Raw genomic sequence first — 21,497 nt, forward strand, 5'->3', positions numbered from 1 at the left:
CCATCACCCAGGACATGTCCTCTTCTCACTGTGACCATCAGGGAGGAGGTACAGGAGATACATCCATCATTACTGACCCCCATCACCCAGGACATGTCCTCTTCTCATTGTGACCATCAGGGAGGGGGTACAGGAGATACATCCATCATTACTGACCCCCATCACCCAGGACATGTCCTCTTCTCACTGTGACCATCAGGGAGGGGGTACAGGAGATACATCCATCATTACTGACCCCCATCACCCAGGACATGTCCTCTTCTCATTGTGACCATCAGGGAGGGGGTACAGGAGATACATCCATCATTACTGACCCCCATCACCCAGGACATGTCCTCTTCTCATTGTGACCATCAGGGAGGAGGTACAGGAGATACATCCATCTTTACTGACCCCCACCACCCAGGACATGCCCTCTTCTCATTGTGACCATCAGGGAGGGGGTACAGGAGATACATCCATCTTTACTGACCCCCACCACCCAGGACATGTCCTCTTCTCATTGTGACCATCAGGGAGGAGGTACAGGAGATACATCCATCATTACTGACCCCCATCACCCAGGACATGTCCTCTTCTCATTGTGACCATCAGGGAGGAGGTACAGGAGATACATCCATCATTACTGACCCCCATCACCCAGGACATGCCCTCTACTCATTGTGACCATCAGGGAGGAGGTAATGGAGATACATCCATCATTACGGACCCCCATCACCCAGGACATGCCCTCTTCTCATTGTGACCATCAGGGAGGGGGTACAGGAGATACATCCATCATTACTGACCCCCATCACCCAGGACATGTCCTCTTCTCATTGTGACCATCAAGGAGGAGGTAATGGAGATACATCCATCATTACTGACCCCCATCACCCAGGACATGTCCTCTTCTCATTGTGACCATCAGGGAGGAGGTAATGGAGATACATCCATCATTACTGACCCCCATCACCCAGGACATGCCCTCTTCTCATTGTGACCATCAGGGAGGAGGTAATGGAGATACATCCATCACTACTGACCCCCATCACCCAGGATATATCCTCTTCTCATTGTGACCATCAAGGAGGTACAGGAGATACATCCATCATTACTGACCCCACCACCCAGGACATGTCCTCTTCTCATTGTTACCATCAGGGAAGAGGTACGGGACACCCACACTCAACGATTCAGGAACAGCTTCTTCCCAACTCCGCCATCAGATCCGAACTGAATTGACTTTATTTCTCACATCTTTCACCTCCGCGAGGAGTGAAAATCTTTACGTTATGTCTCCATCTGAATGCGCAATGTGCAAATTATAGTAATTTGTAATAAATAGTATGTACAGTATGATTTACAACAGAACAGTCAATATATTATAGAAATACAGTTGTGTCAGCGTGAGTTAATCAGTCTGATGGCCTGGTGGAAGAAGCTGTCCCGGAGCCTGTTGGTCCTGGCTTTTATACTGCGGTACTGTTTCAGATTTCTGAAATGGCCAATGTACCCATGAACACTAAAAGGCATCCGTTAGTCTTGTGAGACCATGGATCTGCGCCTGGAAAGTCTTCACTCTCCAGGGCGCAGGCCTGGGCAAGGTTGTATGGAAGACCGGCAGTTGCCCATGTTGCAAGTCTCCCCTCTCCACAACACCGATGTTGTCCAAGGGAAGGGCATTAGGACCCATACAGCTTGGCACCAGTGTCGTCACAGAGCAATATGTGGTTAAGTGCCTTGCTCAAGGACACAACACGTTCCCTCGGCTGGGGCTCGAACTCACAACCTTCAGGTCACTAGTCCAATGCCTTAACCACTTGGCCACGTAACTAGCTCATTATTTTTTCCCCTCTGTTTTTGCACGAGTAATTTAATTTTCTTTATATATACTTCTCATTGTAATTTATCATTCCTATTATAATTTATTGCAGATCTGGGTGGTGGGGTGGCAAAGGAGATGTGGGGATTCTTTGCCAAGAACAATCGTGGTCACGGACGGACCACGATCGCCCACGTCGTACGTCACAGTGCCTAATGATGATGTCGCACGACACGGCGCGTAATGATAATGTCATGCAACATGGCACATCGTGAATGAATGGATTGTACTGCGAATAAACAAATTTCACGACATACGCCAGTGATCTCACACTTGACTCTGATCACATAATGCAGTTCATTTAATAACTTCCCGAGAATTGAAGAAGTTTTACCGTCCAATGCACTCAGACCTTTTGATTTATAAAGCACAGGGAATATCAGTTTGTTTTCAACAGAAAGCTCCAAAGGTGGAAGATACGACCACATGGGTAAATTTATTGAGATAAGACTGATGACAAACGCTGGAGTAATCGACAGACTGGGGGAGTCCTGATGAAAGGTCGGGAACTGAAATGTGAACCATCTCTCCCACCCCATCAGGTGCTGGATGACCCACTGAGGTTGACCCACAAGTTTGTTTTCTGCTGAGTAGACTACTGGATTATGAACATCACTGTCGTTTGCTTCAATAATTACGTCATACGACACGGCACAAGATGGCGATGTCATTTATTTGTGAAAGAGTCCTCACTTTCCACTTCGAAATTTAATAAAATACAGCTCGAGGTCACAAGTATGACGAATTCGAATTTAAGCACCCCCACTATCCAGGACATGCTCTCCTCTCGCTGCTGTCATCGGGAAGGAGGTACAGGAGCCTCAGGACCCACACCACCAGGTTCAGGAACAGTTATCACCCCTCAACCATCAGGAAGGAGGTACAGGAGCCTCAGGACCCACACCACCAGGTTCAGGAACAGTTATTACCCCCTCAACCATCAGGAAGCAGGTACAGGAACCTCAGGACTCACACCACCAGGTTCAGGAACAGTTATTACCCCCTCAACCATCAGGAAGGAGGTACAGGAGCCTCAGGACCCACACCACCAGGTTCAGGAACAGTTATTACCCCGTCAACCATCAGGAAGGAGGTACAGGAACCTCAGGACCCACACCACCAGGTTCAGGGACAGTTATTACCCCTCAACCATCAGGAAGGAGGTACAGGAGCCTCAGGACCCACACCACCAGGTTCAGGAACAGTTATTACCCCTGAACCATCAGGAAGGAGGTACAGGAGCCTCAGGACCCACACCACCAGGTTCAGGAACAGTTATTACCCCTCAACCATCAGGAAGGAGGTACAGGAGCCTCAGGACCCACACCACCAGGTTCAGGAACAGTTACTACCCCTCAACCATCAAAGGGGATAACTTCACTTGCCCCGTCACTGAACTGTTCCCACAACCCATGGGCTCACTTTCAAGGACTCTTTATCTCGAGTTCTTGCTATTGTTCGTTCATTTATTTATTGCTTTTTTTTCCTCTATTTGTATTTGTGCAGTTTGCTCTCTTCTGCACACTGATCGTTCATCAGTGACCCTCGAGGGCTGTACATGCTGTTACGGACTCTGAAAATAAATTTGTTCTGAACCTCAGACAGGGGAAGCCCCCGTCCTGTACCTTGACGTGAGTGAATTCTGTTAGCTTGCGCAGGGTTTCATCCAGTTTCACCTTCTGCTGCTGGAAGAGTCGATCCTTCTGAGTCATTTCCCTCTGCAGGAAAACACCACAACATCACAACCAAAACAACTTTTACTGAGAGTGAAAGGGGCCATAACTTAACCGTAAGTATCGACAGGAAAAGATTCCTTCTATCTTTAATTCAGCTGCGTTCCACGTTGGCACAGTTCGAGCGAGGTTAACATTAGTAGGAGTGTTTTCTATGCCTTCGCTCCCCCCCCCCCGTGAATGCCTGCAAGAAAACACAACTCAGGGTAGCGCACTTTGATCGCAGCTGTACTCTGAACTTGGCGCTCAGAAACAAGGCCGCACCTTTCCCAATTTTCCCAGCTGCGTCTGAACTCCCCACCACCCACCCACCCCGTACCGAAGAGCTGCCGGTCGGCAAGGCGGAGGTTAACATCTTCCTCACCAGAGCCTCACACGCTCGTTTTGTTAATTTAACCGAGCAGAGTGGACCCTCCCGGCCCTTCGAGCCGCGTCGCCCGGGCAACCCTGCCCCCACCACCTCCCCCCCCCGTCCAAACCTACTGGGGTTCACTACGGGCTTGCCTGTAGAAGACAGAGGGCCGTGGGTGAAGGGGTTTCGAGACGGAGGCCTGTTTTCCCTGGAGCGGTGAGGTTTATGAGATTACGAGAGGCACAGGTAGAGTGGACAGCCCTGTCCTATGACATCATCATTGTGCGCCGCGGCGACCGTGGCCCTTCCACGACCAGGACTGTCCTTGGCCACTTTATCTACAGAACCGGCTTGCCGTTCCCTCCTTCCGGACCGTGTGTGTCCCTACATCTTTACTTTATACTTCATTGTCGCCAAACAATTGATACTAGAACGTACAATCATCACAGCGATACCTGATTCTGCACTTCCCACTCCCTGGATTACAAATCGATAGTAAATATTAAAAATTTAAATTATAAATCATAAATTGAAAATAGAAAAGGGAAAGTAAGGTAGCGCAAAAAAACCGAGAGGCAGGTCCGGATATTTGGAGGGTACAGCCCAGATCCGGGTCAGGATCCGTTCAGCAGTCTTATCACAGTTGGAAAGAAGCTGTTCCCAAATCTGGCCGTACGAGTCTTCAAGCTCCTGAGCCTTCTCCCGGAGGGAAGAGGGACGAAAAGTGTGTTGGCTGGGTGGGTCGTGTCCTTGATTATCCTGGCAGCACTGCTCCGATAGCGTGCGGTGTAAAGTGAGTCCAAGGACGGAAGATTGGTTTGTGTGATGTACTGGGCTGTGTTCACGATCTTCTGCAGCTTCTTCCGGTCTTGGACAGGACAACTTCCATACCAGGTTGTGATGCACCCTAGAAGAATGCTTTCTACGGTGCGTCTATAAAAATTAGTGAGGCTTTTAGGGGACAGGCCAAATTTCTTCAGTTTTCTCAGGAAGTAAAGGCGCTGGAGGGCCTTCTTGGCAGTGGACTCTGCTTGGCTGGACCAAGTCAGGTCATTTGTGATATTGACCCCGAGGAACTTAAAGCTTTTGACCTGTTCCACTTGCGCACCACCGATGTAAATGGGGTCTGACTACTGACTTGCTTTTGAAATATCGCAGCAGGGAAGAACACAGGGGTCATTTTGGGACGCTGCGGGGGGGGCAGGGGGGCCGTGCACCGCAAGCTTCACTCCTCTGCCCCGCGTGCCAGTCAGACCGCTACCGCGCCAAGCACCGAAACCGGGGGCTCGTAATTCGACATCACGATGGCACCGAGGCCGGGAGTGGGCACTGAGGAAAGGCAAACCATCGATGGATCCGGACCAGCCGGGGGGAGAAAAGAAAGGGGCTGGAGAACCGAACGATCCGGGAGCGCAGGCCTGTAATTCCATCCGAAGTGGCAGGGTCGTAAAGGAAGCTTCCCAGCGCGCTGGTCTTCATCAATCGAACTGCTGTGTGCAGGGTTCGGAATGCTGCGGATGTATAAGGCGCGCGCCACGCCGGTCGCCTACCCCCAGAAAAGGGCATCAGTGAGTACCGAAAGAGTACAGAGGAAATCTACCAGGATGCTGTCCGGGCCCTGGGGGGGCCTGAGATTAAGCAGGTTTGGACTTCATTCCCTGGGGCGTCGGAGAACGAGGGGGAATTGGATGGAGATGTACAAAATTACGAGGGGTAAAGGTAGGGTGAACGCAAGCGGGCTTTTTACGCTCGGATGGTGTGGGACTCCAACTGGAGGCCATGGGTTAGGGGTGTGAAAGATGAAATGCTTAAGGGGGAACTTCACGCAGAGTGAGGGTGGCGAGAGTGCGGAACGGAAGGGGTGGATGCAGGTTCAGGATTTAAGAGAAATTTGGGTGAGTACGGAGGGCTGTGGTTCAGGTGCGGGTCAATGGGGCTAGGAAGGAGAACAGCCTGGCAGCCACTAGATGGGCCGAAGGGCCTGTTTCTGTGCTGCGGTGCCGTCATTCAGAAGGGAGCGCCTCCGACAACGAGGGATTCGCTCAGCCTTGCCTGCAAGTTCCCGGCAAAGTGCATGGGCTAAGTTTCTTTTCCAATGGGAAGCACAGGGGTCACTACAACAACCAAGAATGCTGTTTAAAATAAGCTGCACAAAGCCGACAATGAAATGCCAACTTTTGCCGCGTTGTAGCAGGAAATGGTTTACTTACGTCCCTTAATTTGCAATTAACGGTTATCTTGGGAACCCGACCATACTTGCAAAATACTGATCAATAAACCCAGCCCAACACAAGGACACAGAAAGGCAAATATTTACCAGGTGCCTCCCTACCATTTACCACGGTGATTCCCGAGAGCCTTACTTTGAATTCCCCAATGATCTTATTCCTTTCTTCGGTCTTCCTCTGAAGGTCGAGCTGTCAACGCAAAGTGAGAGTGGTTGGAGTGAATTTCCGGCAGCTAGGTTCAGAGAGACACACGAGGTTCGGGCGCTCGGCCGACAACACGTCCCCCAGACCGCTCCCCGAGAAAGCTTTCAGTCCGCCTCCTCACTCTGCAGAAGATCTGATTTCCCGACCTGCGGCAGGCTGTGGCAGCCACCACGCAGAGCGGTCAACTTGCACCTTTTCGGACAGACGGTGGAATCATGCACTGGGGAGCACAGGAGGCGTATCCGTTTTGGAGAACCCTGCCTACGCGATGGCCGGGGGCACGAGACTACTGCGCCGGGCCAGTGGCTTTCGGGACCGCCCAGTGGAGGAAGCCATCGAAGCAAGACGAGGGAATAAGAGGTTCAACAAAGACGAGGGTCGCGCTCGGGGTAAGGACTGGAATGCGGTTTTAAGGCAGGAGGGGACAGCGGAAAGCTGGTTGGTTCAGGACTAACCGATCGGGAGGGACGGGCGACGGGGGCTGAGTACGTCTGCCACCGGACGAGACGTGCCCTGGTGAAGACGGCGGATTCTATCGTCGAAAGAACGGCTGCTGTCGATACCTGTGCCCGGCTGGAAGCCCAAGAAGAGCTTGTGTGTCCCAGTTTACATTCTGCAGACTCCTTGATAATTGGCAGCGGTCCGTGGCTTAAATACAGGTTGGGAACCCCTGTTCTATGCCCTGACCACATGGTACATGCCTTTTCATCAACCCATTTCACCCATGCTATCATTTCCGGGGAGCTAGGGAGTTGGACCCCCTGACATTCTCCACAGCCCTCCCACTTGTCGTATGTGCCCGACCCTGACTTGACTTCCTGACGCTGGTCAGGATTAGGTTGCTTTTAACCACAAGATGTAGGTGCAGAATTAGGCCATTCAGCCCATCGAGTCTGCTCCGCCGTTCCATCATGGCTGATTTATTATCCCTCTCAACCCCCATTCTCCTGACTTCTCCCCTAACCTTCAGTGCCCTGACTAATCAAGAAACTATCAACCTCCGCTTTAATTATACTCAATGTCTTGGCCTCCACAGCCATCTGTGGCAATGAATTCCACACATTCACCACCCTCTGGTTAAAGAAATTCCTCCTCATCTCTGTTCTAAATTGATGTCCCTCTATTCTAAGGCTGTGCCCTCTGGTCCTAGACTCCCCCACTACAGGGAACATCCTCTCCACATCCACTCTATCTGTGCCCTCTGGTCCTAGACTCCCCCACCACAGGAAACATTCTCTCCACACCCACTCTATCTGTGTCCTCTGGTCCTAGACTCCCCCACTATAGGAAACATCCTCTCCACATCCACTCTATCTGTGCCCTCTGGTCCTAGACTCCCCCACTATAGGAAACATCCTCTCCACATCCACTCTATCTGTGTCCTCTGGTCCTAGACTCCCCCACCACAGGAAACATTCTCTCCACACCCACTCTATCTGTGTCCTCTGGTCCTAGACTCCCCCACTACAGGGAACATCCTCTCCATATCCACTCTATCTGTGCCCTCTGGTCCTAGACTCCCCCACTATAGGAAACATCCTCTCCACACCCACTCTATCTGTGTCCTCTGGTCCTAGACTCCCCCACTATAGGAAACATCCTCTCCACATACACTCTATCTGTGCCCTCTGGTCCTAGACTCCCCCACTATAGGAAACATCCTCTCCACATCCACTCTATCTGTGCCCTCTGGTCCTAGACTCCCCCACTATAGGAAACATCCTCTCCACATCCACTCTATCTGTGTCCTCTGGTCCTAGACTCCCCCACTATAGGAAACATCCTCTCCACATCCACTCTATCTGTGTCCTCTGGTCCTAGACTCCCCCACTATAGGAAACATCCTCTCCACATCCACTCTATCTGTGTCCTCTGGTCCTAGACTCCCCCACTATAGGAAACATCCTCTCCACACCCACTCTATCTGTGTCCTCTGGTCCTAGACTCCCCCACTACAGGAAACATCCTCTCCACACCCACTCTATCTGTGTCCTCTGGTCCTAGACTCCCCCCACTACAGGAAATATGGTCAGTCAGTAACAGATGTGGCGAACAGCGCTGATTACTGCAGTACACCACCACTCACCAACTTACAAACCATGGAGCATTTTCCCACCACTACCCTCTGTTTCCCATCACCGATCCAACGTTGAATCCAATTGACAGACAGAGAAAACGCTGGAGGAAGTCAGCGCCCGTGGAAAAGGGTAAACAGCCGGCGTTTCAGGCCGAGACTCTCGGGCAGGATCCAATCCGCCAGTTTACCCTGACCCTCGGTGAGGAATTATGTGGGAATAAAAACCCTGACTGACTTGTTTGCAGCCTGACTCGTGGGAATAGTGTTGGAAGGTAACGAATCGTGCCTCACTGAACTGCTAACCCTGGGGCTGACAGATGCAGAGAACAAAGATGTTCACTCCCGCTCGCAATGAAGGCCAACATCCCATTTGCCTTCTCGGCGGCCTGCTGCACCCGCAGATCAACCTTTTGCCATTCACACACAAGCACTCCCAAGTCCCTCTGACCAGCAGCGTGCGCAAGATTTTTACCACTTAGATAATCATCTGCTCATTCAGTTTTCCTTCCAACGTGGATGACCTCGCATTTACCAGCGTGGTCCTCCATCTGCCGGGCCCTTGCCCACTCACTTAACCCCGCCGTATCCTCCGCACGGTTTGCGTTTCAGCAGAACCGCGCAAACGACGACGGCAACAGCAAAGATAAGTACGGCAGCTCCCTTTCAGATTCGTCAGAGATACATTGATCACAGGCACATCGAAACAGGGAGTGAAACACCAGTCTCGTCACGGAGGCCGTGCGCTGAAGGGGAGGGGGATGTGAGGGGTAAGTGTTTTTTACTCAGAGAGCGGGGGATGACTGGAACGGTGGTAAGGGCAAACACATCGGCAGCTTTTGAGAGAAGTCTGGACTGGCACAGCGACGGAAGGAAGTTGAAGGGGTACGGGCACTGATTCATTTACTGTGGACTGTCGCTTTAATGCCTGAGTGAGGCGGGACTGTGACGTCAATCACAGGCTGAAGGATGTTTGCGAGAGAGAGAGAGAGAGGGGGGGGAACAGGGGGAGGGGGAGGGGGAGATGGGGAGGGGGAGGGGAGGGGGGAGGGGAGAGGGGAGAGGGGAGAGGGAGAGATGGGGAGAAAGGGAGGGGGAGAGGGGAGAGGGGGAGAAGGGGAGGGAGAAGGGGAGGGGGAAGGGAGAGAGGGGGAGAGGGGAGATGGGGAAAGGGGAGGGGGAGGGGAAAAGGGGAGGGGGAGGGGGAGAAGGGAGATGGGGAGGGGGAGGGGGAGATGGGGAGGGGGAGGGGAAGGGGAGAGGGAGATGGGGAAAGGGGGAGGGGAGAGGGGAGGGGGGAGATGGGGAGGGGAGGGGGAGGGGGGAGAAGGGGAGGGGGAGGGGAGAGAGGGGGAGGGGGAGGGGAGGGGGGAGGGGAGAGGGGAGAGGGGAGATGGGGAGGGGGAGGGGGAGATGGGGAGGGGGAGGGGAAGGGGAGAGGGGAGAGGGAGATGGGGAAAGGGGGAGGAGAGAGGGGAGAGGGGGAGAGGGGGAGGGGAGGGGGAGAGGGGGAGAAGGGGAGGGGGAGGGGAGAGAGGGGGAGAGGGGAGATGGGGAAAGGGGGAGGGGGAGAGGGGAGAAGGGGAGGGGAGAGGGGGAGATGGGGAGGGAGGAGAGGGGGAGATGGGGAGAAGGGGCAGGGAGAGAGGGGGAGAGGGGAGAAGGGAGATGGGGAAAGGGGGAGGGGGGAGATGGGGAGAAGGGGAGGGGAGAGGGGAGAGGAGGAGATGGGGAGGGGGAGATGGGGAGGGGGAGGGGGAGGGGAGAGGGGGAGAGGGGAGAGGGGGAGATGGGGAGAGGGGAGAGGGAAGGGGAGGGGAGATGGGAGGGGGAGGGGGAGAGGGGGAGAGTGGGAGAGGGGGAGAGGGGGAGAGGGGGAGAGGGGGAGAGGGGGAGAGGGGGAGAGGAGAGGGGAGAGAGACTTTCAGTCGTAGTAGAGAGAGAGACTGGGGAAGCCGGTACCTTCAGCTTGTCACAGCTGAGGCTTGGAACTCTCCTATGCCCAGAAGGGAGGGTTGATCATCGGCACGCGGTGAATAACGGATAGGTGACTGTCACTTCGTACAATCCAGAGAAGTGGATTTTGGGGATATCTTGTGGGACCAGTTGTGTAGCCCTTGCCTGGGTATGTAGTGTGGTAAACACTGAAAGACGATATTCCCGCGACAGGTCACTTTCGGTGACAATTCGTATGTGGATTTGGAACGTCACGACGGACAAGCTGTGGAGTACTTTGCAAATACCTTCTCTCTCCATTACAACTATCTCTCTCCCATCATTTATTTTGTGAATTACTGAACTTTCCCTACTTAACCATCTCAAGACTCTAAGCCTTGTTCCCCCAAGCTCAATAGTTTGGGAGTTATATTTACACATAAATACGCATAACACTGCTAACTTCTGTTTATCTTGGTTGAGTTATTATATTAATAAGTAGATACTAATAAAGATACACACTTAAAAGTTGCTGGTGAACGCAGCAGGCCAGGCAGCATCTCTAGGAAGAGGTGCAGTCGACGTTTCGGGCCGAGACTCTTCGTCAGGACTAACTGAAGGAAGAGCGAGTAAGAGATTTGAAAGTGCGAGGGGAGAGGGGGAGATCCGAAATGATAGGAGAAGACAGGAGGGGGAGGGATGGAGCCAAGAGCTGGACAGGTGATTGTCAAAAGGGATATGAGAGGATCATGGGACAGGAGGCCCAGGGGGAAAGAAAAGGGGGTGGGGGAAGCCCAGAGGATGGGCAAGGGGTATAGTCAGAGGGACAGAGGGAGAAAAAGAATGTGTGTATATAAATAAATAACGGATGGGGTACGAGGGGGAGGTGGGGCATTAGCGGAAGTTTGAGAAGTCAATGTTCATGCCATCAGGTTGGAAGGCTAATAAAGATAGTGGTTTTAACATTAAGACCTGACTCAGTGTGAAATCCCTTGCCACTGGTTTGTTTCTAGAACGTTACAGTACCGAACAGCGTGGTGCAGAGGTGGGGGGGGGCGGCGTTTGGGCGCCTTTCATTTGCATTTTCGCAGCGGCCCGTTCCCCGTGCTGTACGCTCTGCCCCGTCCCCAGATGCACCGCGGGCGTCGATGACCAACGCAAACTCAGGGTGCGCTGAGGGGGAGGGTAGCTCACAAGTGTCGCCACGCTTTCCCGGTGGGCGACGTGGCCTGCCCGCGGCGTTCAGCCGAACCGCACGGCAGCCAGGGTGACGGCGACACGGCGAAAGGAGGCTCCTTCGCTGGGCTTGTACGCCGTCAGTAGGAAAGGCGATAACTTGGGACGCAGCGAGCCCCCTGTGAAAAACAGTAGATCGACAGCCGCCTGACCTGCTTTGGTGAGTTTGGTTGAGGGACGGAGATTGTCAGCAGAATAATACACGCGATTTTTTTTTAAACCGCCACTTGAAACACCTCTCTCCTGCCCCCCCCCCACCCACGCCAACAGCCCTCCAGTCCCAGGAGCGGCTACCTCCGCAGTCCTTGGCCCAGGGCTCCCGGACGGCAAGGGACGACATACGGTGTAGCAAAACATACTGGCTCCCTTCCACCGTGTTCGAACCCCCCCCCACTCACGTTTTCACTCAGCAGTTCGTCTTTCGCCATGCTGGCCCTCAGTAACTCCTGCTTTAGCTGGAGGATGGAGTTCTCCTGCTGCGCTACCCGGTGCTGCAAGGCGTCCTGCGGGGTGGGGGGGGGGGAACAAATAAACAACAAACACACACACACTGGCAGTCAGTCAGCTGGGCGAGTGGAGAGTCCCCGCAGGCGACGGCGGACAGCGTCACACAGTCGCGCTGCCCCTCCCAAACACACATATAACGCAAGTAACATCGCAAAGTCAAAGTAAAATATGTATTTAAAAAAAAAACACCTTAGTTTGTACAGTAACTGCCTTGCTGCAAATACACTCAAAAACTTCTATAGTTGCACCATGGAGAGCATTCTGACAGGCTGCATCACTGTCTGGTTTGGAGGGGCTACTGCACAGGACTGAAAGAAGCTGCAGAAGGTTGTAAATCTAGTCGGCTCCATCTTGGGCACTAGCCTACAAAGTACCCAGGACATCTTCAGGGAGCGGTGTCTCGGAAAGGCAGCGTCCATTATTAAGGACCCCCAGCACCCAGGGCATGCCCTTTTCTCACTGTTACCATCAGGGAGGAGGCACACGAGCCTGAAGACACACACTCAGCGATTCAGGAACAGCTTCTTCCCCTCTGCCATCCGATTCCTAAATGGACATTGAACCCTTGGCCACTACCTCACTTTTTTTTCTATTACTAATTTTTTTATTGCAACATCAACAAATTACATTCAATACAACCAATTGCCAATTACACTTTGACTGTTTAACCCAGCCACCCCCCATACCTCAGTTTTTAAAATATACAGTATTTCTGTTCCTTTTGCATGATTTTTACGTATACTGTAATTAACTTATTTTATTTTCTCTGCTAGATTACGTATTGCATTGAACTGCTGCTGCTAAGTTAACAAATTTCACGTCACATGCCGGTGATAGTCAACCTGATTCTGATTCTGACAGCATTTTAAAAGCAGGTGCTTTGCAAGTGTAGGAACGGTGGGACAGGGACTAGAGTGCCTAACTCAGCTGGCAAGAGGGAAAAAGGCCTGGATCGAGCGGACAGCTGGAGACTTTTAACCCAGCGCAGAAACGGTTAATACGAGGGGACGTAATTTCAAGTTGATTGGAGGAAAGTATGGTGGTGGGGGCGGGGGGATGTCAGAGGTAGTGTTTTTTTTTACACAGAGAGCGATCGGGTGCATGGGACGGTACAGGCAGATGCATCCGGGGTAGTCTTGCCTTGAAAACCGAGTTTTCAACATACAGGTAGCTCTTGGATGGGCATATGGATGGTTGAAAAGTGCAGAGTTACGTGGGAGGGAACGGTTAGACTGATTTTGGAGTAGGTTCTGAGGTTGGCACAACATCATGGGCTATAGAGCCTGTAAATGTGGTGTTCGATGTTCAGAGCAGTGTCCTGCCCTCCACAACTGAATTTCATCGACGGCAGAAAAACGGAGAGCTGTGTGGGAGGGAAGGGTTCGATTGATCTTGGAGTAGGTTCAAAGGCAACCGTTAGTCTCACAAGACCATGGATCTGCGCCTGGAAAGTCTTCACTCTCCAGGGCACAGGTCTGGGCAAGGTTGTGTGGAAGACCAGCAGTTGCCCATGCTGCAAGTCTCCCCTCTCCACGACACCGATGTTGTCCAAGGGAAGGGCATTAGGACCCATACAGCTTGGCACCAGTGTCGTCACAGAGCAATGTGTGGTTACGTGCCTTTCTCAAGGACACAACACGCTGCCTCGGCTGGGGCTCGAACTCACGACCTTCAAATCGCTAGTCCAATGCCTTAACCACTTGGCCACATGCCCACACTAGTAGGTTCAAAGGCCAGCACAGTATTGCGGGCCGCAGGGCCTGCAGTGGTCCACGTTCTACGTGGGACCAGATGGGTCGAGGGAGCGTGGACGGGAACGGTGCCATTCTGCAGGGAGGTCAGCAAGATAAGCAGGTAGGAGACCCCGATGGCAGCTATCCTTACGCCCCATGCAGTGGGTGTAAAGATCAGCCGGAGAGGACGGTACCACAGCGTCACCGAAGGCTGGCTGGAATAGCAGAGGCTCGTATGACGGGTCAGGGCCACTCCACCTGCCCTCGTGTGAGACAGTACGCTCACACAACGTTCGCCACTAAACCTTCGGGCGATTCTGTGAACTTGGCTTTGGGCGGACGTTCCTCGTGCGGCCGACAACCAGAAGCAGGTTCAGTATCGCTGTCACGTGCTGTGGAAACTGCTGTTTTGTGGCCACAGTACAGCACAATGCGTAAAATTGCTATAGGCTAATGCAAAGGTTGTGGACGACAGGAGGACTGGAGACGGGCTAACCCCTATTGACGTCAACGGATCTGGGGTTGAGAGGGTGAACAGCTTCAAGTTCCTCGGCATCCACATCACCGAGGACCTCACGTGGTCTGTACATACCGGCTGTGTGGTGAAAAACACACAATAGCACCTCTTTCACCTCAGACGGTTGAAGAAGTTTGCTATGGGCCCCCAAATCCTAAGGACTTTCTACAGGGCACAATTGAAAGCATCCTGACTGGCTGCATCACCGCCTGGTACGGGAACTGTACCTCCCTCAATCGCAGGACTCTGCAGAGAGTGGTGCGGACAGCCCAGCGCATCTGTAGATGTGAACTTCCCACGATTTAGGACATTTACAGAGACAGGTGTGTAAAAAAGGGACTGAAGGATCATTGGGGACCCGAGTCACCCCAACCACAAACTGTTCCAGCTGCTACCATCCGGGAAACGATACCGCAGCATAAAAGCCAGGACCAACAGGCTCCGGGACAGCTTCTTCCACCAGGCCGTCAGACTGATGAACTCACGCTGATTTGAGTGCATTTCTATGTTACACTGACTGTTCTATTTATTGTAAACGACTACGACTGCACAGCGCACATTCAGACGGAGACGTAACGTAAAGATTTTCACTCCTCTTGTATGCGAAGGACGTAAGTCAATTCAAGTCAATAACCTTGAGGCGATGAGAGGAAATCATCGGGCGGGGGTGTGTCAGAAGTAAGTTCTTTTACACAGGGAGAGTTGGGTGTGTGAAAATCCCTGCCAGGCGTGGTGGGAGAGGCAGATACATTAGGGACGTTTAAGAGACCTTCAGACAGGCATATGGAAGACAGGAAAACGGAGGGTTATGTTGGAGGGAAGGGTTAGTTTGAGAGGTTAACACAGCACTATGATCTGAAGGGCCTGTACTGTGCTATGAAGTTCTACATTCTATATGTTAACTTCTATACGGTAGGGCGCAACGAACAATAATCTGATTTTGCCGACCTTTGCCAGCCGAGCTGTGGTCACTGGTCGAACACCAGTTTCAAAAGAAAACTCACAAAGAGGGTTCGTTAGCGTGCGCGAAGCTATTAAGAGTCACCGCAGTGCACGGGCAGCCGTTGACACACAAGGACGGACTAAGGAGCGTTTTCAGCGGGTTCCTGAGCGCGCTCGAATCTACTAGTTATCCCAGTCGTTGCCCCGGTCCGCGACCTCGTCCAGCTCTCACCTTTACCCCCTGCAGATTCCGGCTCTGCTGTTTGTACTTTGAAAGTTCTTTCTGTCAAAAAAAAACACATTAAGAGTTAAGTTTTATTCTCACCTCGACGGAAACATCTCCCCCAGCAACTACAGCACTGCAGGTAGTGGAGGGAGCAGGTGAAATTCAGCTCAGTTTCAGTTCAGCAGTGAGGGTGTGAGACAAAGACTTGTTCACCCTTCCCCCCCGTCACAACAACACACACACACACACAAAAGGCCGGAGGAACCTGTTCAGCAGGTCAGGCAGCATCAAAGGGAATGAGCAGGTAGTCGAGGCCTCAGACCCTAACTTGAAGTTTCCCCATTCTACCCATAGAGGGCAGTGTAATATCGGGTGATGGACGACCTGCTGAAGGGTCTCGGCCCGAAATGTCCACTGTCTGTTCATTTCCGTGGGTGCTGTGTTCCTCACCTTCTGTCTCGTCCTCCCCAACTCCCACCTTTTAAATCTAGTCCTCATCTTTTATTTCCCCCTCCAGTCCCGCTGAAGGGTCTTGGCCTGAATCGTCGACTGTTTACTCTTGTCCATGGATGCTGCCTGGCCCGCTGAGTTCCTCCGGCATTTTGTGTGTGTGTGTTGCTTTGGATTTCCAGCGCCTCTTCGGTCAGGATCGGTGTTCGGATCTTTCACCGACAGGAAAATCAAGGTACCCAGAGCTGCCCTGCTCGTTGAGCTGTGCTCACACGTCTGCGGACATTGACAGATCTTTCGAATGGGTAACACCGCCCCCACCACCGTTCTGCGCCGCGTCAGACGTGGTGGGCGAACACATGATCTCCATGCTCTTGGCAAATTCCTCTGCAGAAGTGGTTTGAGCCATCGCCTTCTTCTGGGCAGTGTGTGTGTGTCTTTACAAGGAATGGGTGACCCCCCCCCCCCCACCCCAGCCCATTATCAATACTCTTCAGGGACTGTCTGCCTGGCAAGTCAGTGGTGGCGTCACCAGGACTTGTGATCTGCACCGGCTGTGCTCATACGCCCCTCCACCGCCTGCTCCCGCAGCTTCACGTGACCCTGATCCGGGGGCAGGGAGCTAAGCAGATTCTACAGCTTGCCCCAAGGGCGACCAGCAGGCTAATAGAACCATGCACCTCCTTTGGGAGGGGCGTATCAGCCTGCAGCTGATGGTCTGTGTCTCTGTGACTGTGGCCTGTAGCTGATGGTCTGTGTCTCTGTGACTGTGGTCTGTAGCTGATGGTCTGTGTCTCTGTGACTGTTGTCTGCAGCTGATGGTCTGTGTCTCTCTCTGACTGTGGTCTGTAGCTGATGGTCTGTGTCTCTCTGTGACTGTTGTCTGTAGCTGATGGTCTGTGTCTCTGTGACTGTGGCCTGTAGCTGATGGTCTGTGTCTCTGTGACTGTGGCCTGTAGCTGATGGTCTGTGTCTCTGTGACTGTTGTCTGTAGCTGATGGTCTGTGTCTCTCTCTGACTGTGGTCTGTAGCTGATGGTCTGTGTCTCTCTGACTGTTGTCTGTAGCTGATGGTCTGTGTCTCTGTGACTGTGGCCTGTAGCTGATGGTCTGTGTCTCTGTGACTGTGGCCTGTAGCTGATGGTCTGTGTCTCTGTGACTGTGGTCTGTAGCTGATGGTCTGTGTCTCTGTGACTGTGGCCTGTAGTTGATGGTCTGTGTCTCTCTGTGACTGTGGCCTGTAGCTGATGGTCTGTGTCTCTGTGACTGTGGCCTGTAGCTGATGGTCTGTGTCTCTCTGACTGTGGCCTGTAGCTGATGGTCTGTGTCTCTCTGACTGTGGCCTGTAGCTGATGGTCTGTGTCTCTGTGACTGTTGTCTGTAGCTGATGGTCTGTGTCTCTGTGACTGTTGTCTGTAGCTGATGGTCTGTGTCTCTGTGACTGTGGCCTGTAGCTGATGGTCTGTGTCTCTCTGTGACTGTTGTCTGTAGCTGATGGTCTGTGTCTCTGTGACTGTGGCCTGTAGCTGATGGTCTGTGTCTCTCTGTGACTGTGGCCTGTAGCTGATGGTCTGTGTCTCTGTGACTGTGGCCTGTAGCTGATGGTCTGTGTCTCTCTGTGACTGTGGCCTGTAGCTGATGGTCTGTGTCTCTCTGTGACTGTTGTCTGTAGCTGATGGTCTGTGTCTCTGTGACTGTGGCCTGTAGCTGATGGTCTGTGTCTCTGTGACTGTGGCCTGTAGCTGATGGTCTGTGTCTCTGTGACTGTGGCCTGTAGCTGATGGTCTGTGTCTCTGTGACTGTTGTCTGTAGCTGATGGTCTGTGTCTCTGTGACTGTGGCCTGTAGCTGATGGTCTGTGTCTCTCTGACTGTTGTCTGTAGCTGATGGTCTGTGTCTCTCTGTGACTGTGGCCTGTAGCTGATGGTCTGTGTCTCTGTGACTGTGGCCTGTAGCTGATGGTCTGTGTCTCTGTGACTGTTGTCTGTAGCTGATGGTCTGTGTCTCTGTGACTGTGGCCTGTAGCTGATGGTCTGTGTCTCTCTGTGACTGTGGCCTGTAGCTGATGGTCTGTGTCTCTGTGACTGTGGCCTGTAGCTGATGGTCTGTGTCTCTCTGTGACTGTGGCCTGTAGCTGATGGTCTGTGTCTCTCTGTGACTGTTGTCTGTAGCTGATGGTCTGTGTCTCTGTGACTGTGGCCTGTAGCTGATGGTCTGTGTCTCTGTGACTGTGGCCTGTAGCTGATGGTCTGTGTCTCTGTGACTGTTGTCTGTAGCTGATGGTCTGTGTCTCTGTGACTGTGGCCTGTAGCTGATGGTCTGTGTCTCTCTGACTGTTGTCTGTAGCTGATGGTCTGTGTCTCTCTGTGACTGTGGCCTGTAGCTGATGGTCTGTGTCTCTGTGACTGTGGCCTGTAGCTGATGGTCTGTGTCTCTCTGACTGTGGCCTGTAGCTGATGGTCTGTGTCTCTCTGACTGTTGTCTGTAGCTGATGGTCTGTGTCTCTGTGACTGTGGCCTGTAGTTGATGGTCTGTGTCTCTCTGTGACTGTGGCCTGTAGTTGATGGTCTGTGTCTCTCTGTGACTGTGGTCTGTAGCTGATGGTCTGTGTCTCTCTGTGACTGTTGTCTGTAGCTGATGGTCTGTGTCTCTGTGACTGTGGCCTGTAGCTGATGGTCTGTGTCTCTCTGACTGTGGTCTGTAGCTGATGGTCTGTGTCTCTCTGTGACTGTGGTCTGTAGCTGATGGTCTGTGTCTCTCTGTGACTGTTGTCTGTAGTTGATGGTCTGTGTCTCTCTGTGACTGTGACCTGTAGCTGATGGTCTGTGTCTCTGTGACTGTGGCCTGTAGCTGATGGTCTGTGTCTCTCTGACTGTGGCCTGTAGCTGATGGTCTGTGTCTCTCTGTGACTGTTGTCTGTAGCTGATGGTCTGTGTCTCTGTGACTGTGGCCTGTAGCTGATGGTCTGTGTCTCTCTGACTGTTGTCTGTAGCTGATGGTCTGTGTCTCTCTGTGACTGTGGCCTGTAGTTGATGGTCTGTGTCTCTCTGTGACTGTGACCTGTAGCTGATGGTCTGTGTCTCTGTGACTGTGGCCTGTAGCTGATGGTCTGTGTCTCTCTGACTGTGGTCTGCAGCTGATTAGCTCCTGCACTGGCTCTATCAGTGGGAACAACTTTCCTGCCTCTACCTCATCTATCTGCTATTTTATATGCATCTATAAAATATCCTCTCATTCTTCTGAATTTCAGGCGACTCAATCTCTCCTCAAAGTCTAACCCCCTCATCTCTGGAATCAACCCGGTGAACCTCCTCTGCACGGCCTCCAAAGCCAGTGTATCCTTCCTCAAGTCAGGAGACCGGAACTGCACGCTGTGCTCCAGACGTCGCCTCACCAGTGCCCTGTAGGGTGGCAGCTTGTCCGTCATCCTCCCTTTAGGAAATACCGCAACTCCCTCATCAGTACTCGCTCTGTCCCCTGACCCTTGCCGCGCACCTTCACCAGAAGGACTACAGCATTCAAAGCGGCAGTGCGAATCTCACCGTAGCCGGGAGATAAAATCCCCCTCCCCCCCCACGCGCGGTTGTGGAACCTGTTTGGCTGAAGGACGCATCAGGCCGACGTACAACGCCAACACCGCCAGGGCCCGCGTAGCGGTCGGCACGACGCTACGGCAGCCCGGGGCGTCCGAGTTCGGAGTTCAAAGGTCCTCCCCGGGGTGGGGGGGGGAGGAATGTGCAGGTTCTCTCCAAGCGCTGCAGTTCATCGGTCATTGTACGTTGTCCGGTGAACAAGCCCGGGTTAAATCTCGGCCAGGCTCGGGTTGCTGGGTGGCGTAGCAGTGAGGCCTGTTCCTCGCCTTCTCTCGGAGTTAGATTAAATAAGATAAACAATCTTAAACATTTCTGAGGCAGTGCGGAAGTAACAATGGTGCGTACCTTTAGCTCCTGGCATTCGTCCATGCTGAGATCCAGCCGACTCTTGATGATGACCTGATGGGGAGGGGGGGCAAGAGATTAACCGTCAGGCGCCTGTTGAAGCCCACGAAGGGTGAGCTGACGCGGGGCGTGGCCGGTTGCCGGGCGACACCTACCAGCTGCTCCTCGGCGCAGGCTCCCTGCTCGCTGAGGGGGAACGACCCTTCCTGCTCGTCCTCGGGAAGCGAGCCATTCAGCAGCAGCCCCTGGGAACGAGAGGCGGCGCGAGTCAACAGGGTTTCGCATAGCACGGGCACTCAGCGGGACGCGTTCAGAGGATCAGGTTTCTGCAGCTGCAGCCTGGGCTGAGTCTGGGAAACCGATAGGGGCGGGAACTGCAGCTGCAACTGTTTAGTCACAGAAAGCGAGCGTTTCTGGTACCGCATGTTCAAAGTAACTTTATTATTAAAATACATATACGTCGACACCAACTCTCCCTCTCAATTCCCACAGCTGCGCAGACCAAACACTGCTCGAAGCGGGACATTTTCACACGGCCCGAAAACTGCGTGCACTTCACATGCTCTTTTTTCGTAATCTGCCTGCTGTGAATATTTAGAATGAACTTTGAAAAATCACATACCGTACCTTCGATTTTGTTTATTAATTGAAAGGTACTTTACTCTGTACTTTATTGTCGCCAAACAACTGATACTAGAACGTACAATCATCACAGCAATATTTGATTCTGCGCTTCCCACTCCCTACAAAGCGATAGTAAATATTAAAAATTTATATTATAAATCGTAAATAGAAAATAGAAAGTAAAATCTACAGCACATTACAGGCCCTTCGGCCCACAATGTTGTGCCGACCATGTAACCTACTCTAGAGACTGTCTAGAATTTCCCTACCGCATTGCCCTCTATTTTTCTAAGCTCCATGTACCTATCCAGGAGTCTCTTGAAAGACCCTGTCGTATCCGCCTCCACCACCGTCACCGGCAGCCCATTCCACACACTCACCACTCTCTGTGTGAAAAACTTACCCCTGACATCTCCTCTGTACCTTCTTCCAAGCACCTTAAAACTGTGCCCTCTCGTGTTAGCCATTTCAGCCCTGGGAAAAAGCCTCTGACTATCCACACGATCAATGCCTCTCATCATCTTATACACCTCTATCAGGTCACCTCTCATCCTCCGTCGCTCCAAGGAGAGAAGGCCGACCTCTTCTCATAAGACATGCTCCTCAATCCAGGCAACATCCTTGTAAATCTCCTCTGCACTCTCTTTGTAGTGTCCACATCCTTCCTGTAGTGAGGCAACCAGAACTGAGCACAGTACTCCAAGTGGGGTCTGACCAAGGTCTTATGAAAATGCAGTGCAAACAATCCTTTGTTAGGATTTTCTAGTAGTGTCCAATTCCAGCTACGTGGCAACGGAGGCTATGTGCGTGGGAGCATTTCAGCTATTGTGCGGCCATGCACCCGCAGCACAATGGTCTCCATATACAACCCTGAGATTTATTTTCTTGTGGATGTTCGTGGTAAATACAACACAAATGAATCAGCATGAAAATGTA

The 21,497-nt window shown here is 52.5% G+C and overlaps 1 protein-coding gene across 5 annotated transcripts in view; it reads right to left on the reverse strand.

Moving 5' to 3' along the window:
• LOC134340962 (dixin-like) overlaps positions 1-21,497 on the reverse strand; it is a 263,330-nt gene that overhangs the window by 25,378 nt on the left and 216,455 nt on the right. For all 5 annotated transcript variants that reach the window (XM_063038593.1, XM_063038595.1, XM_063038594.1 and 2 more), the window contains 6 exons: positions 20,093-20,182; positions 19,938-19,991; positions 15,558-15,608; positions 12,025-12,129; positions 6,313-6,366; positions 3,490-3,582 (listed from right to left, as the gene is read on the reverse strand). In XM_063038593.1, coding sequence (XP_062894663.1) covers positions 3,490-3,582; positions 6,313-6,366; positions 12,025-12,129; positions 15,558-15,608; positions 19,938-19,991; positions 20,093-20,182 — 447 coding nt within the window. The remainder of the gene's footprint in view (positions 1-3,489; positions 3,583-6,312; positions 6,367-12,024; positions 12,130-15,557; positions 15,609-19,937; positions 19,992-20,092; positions 20,183-21,497) is intronic.

This window comes from Mobula hypostoma, chromosome X2 (genome assembly GCF_963921235.1).
Source record: "Mobula hypostoma chromosome X2, sMobHyp1.1, whole genome shotgun sequence".
NCBI lineage: Eukaryota > Metazoa > Chordata > Chondrichthyes > Myliobatiformes > Myliobatidae > Mobula > Mobula hypostoma.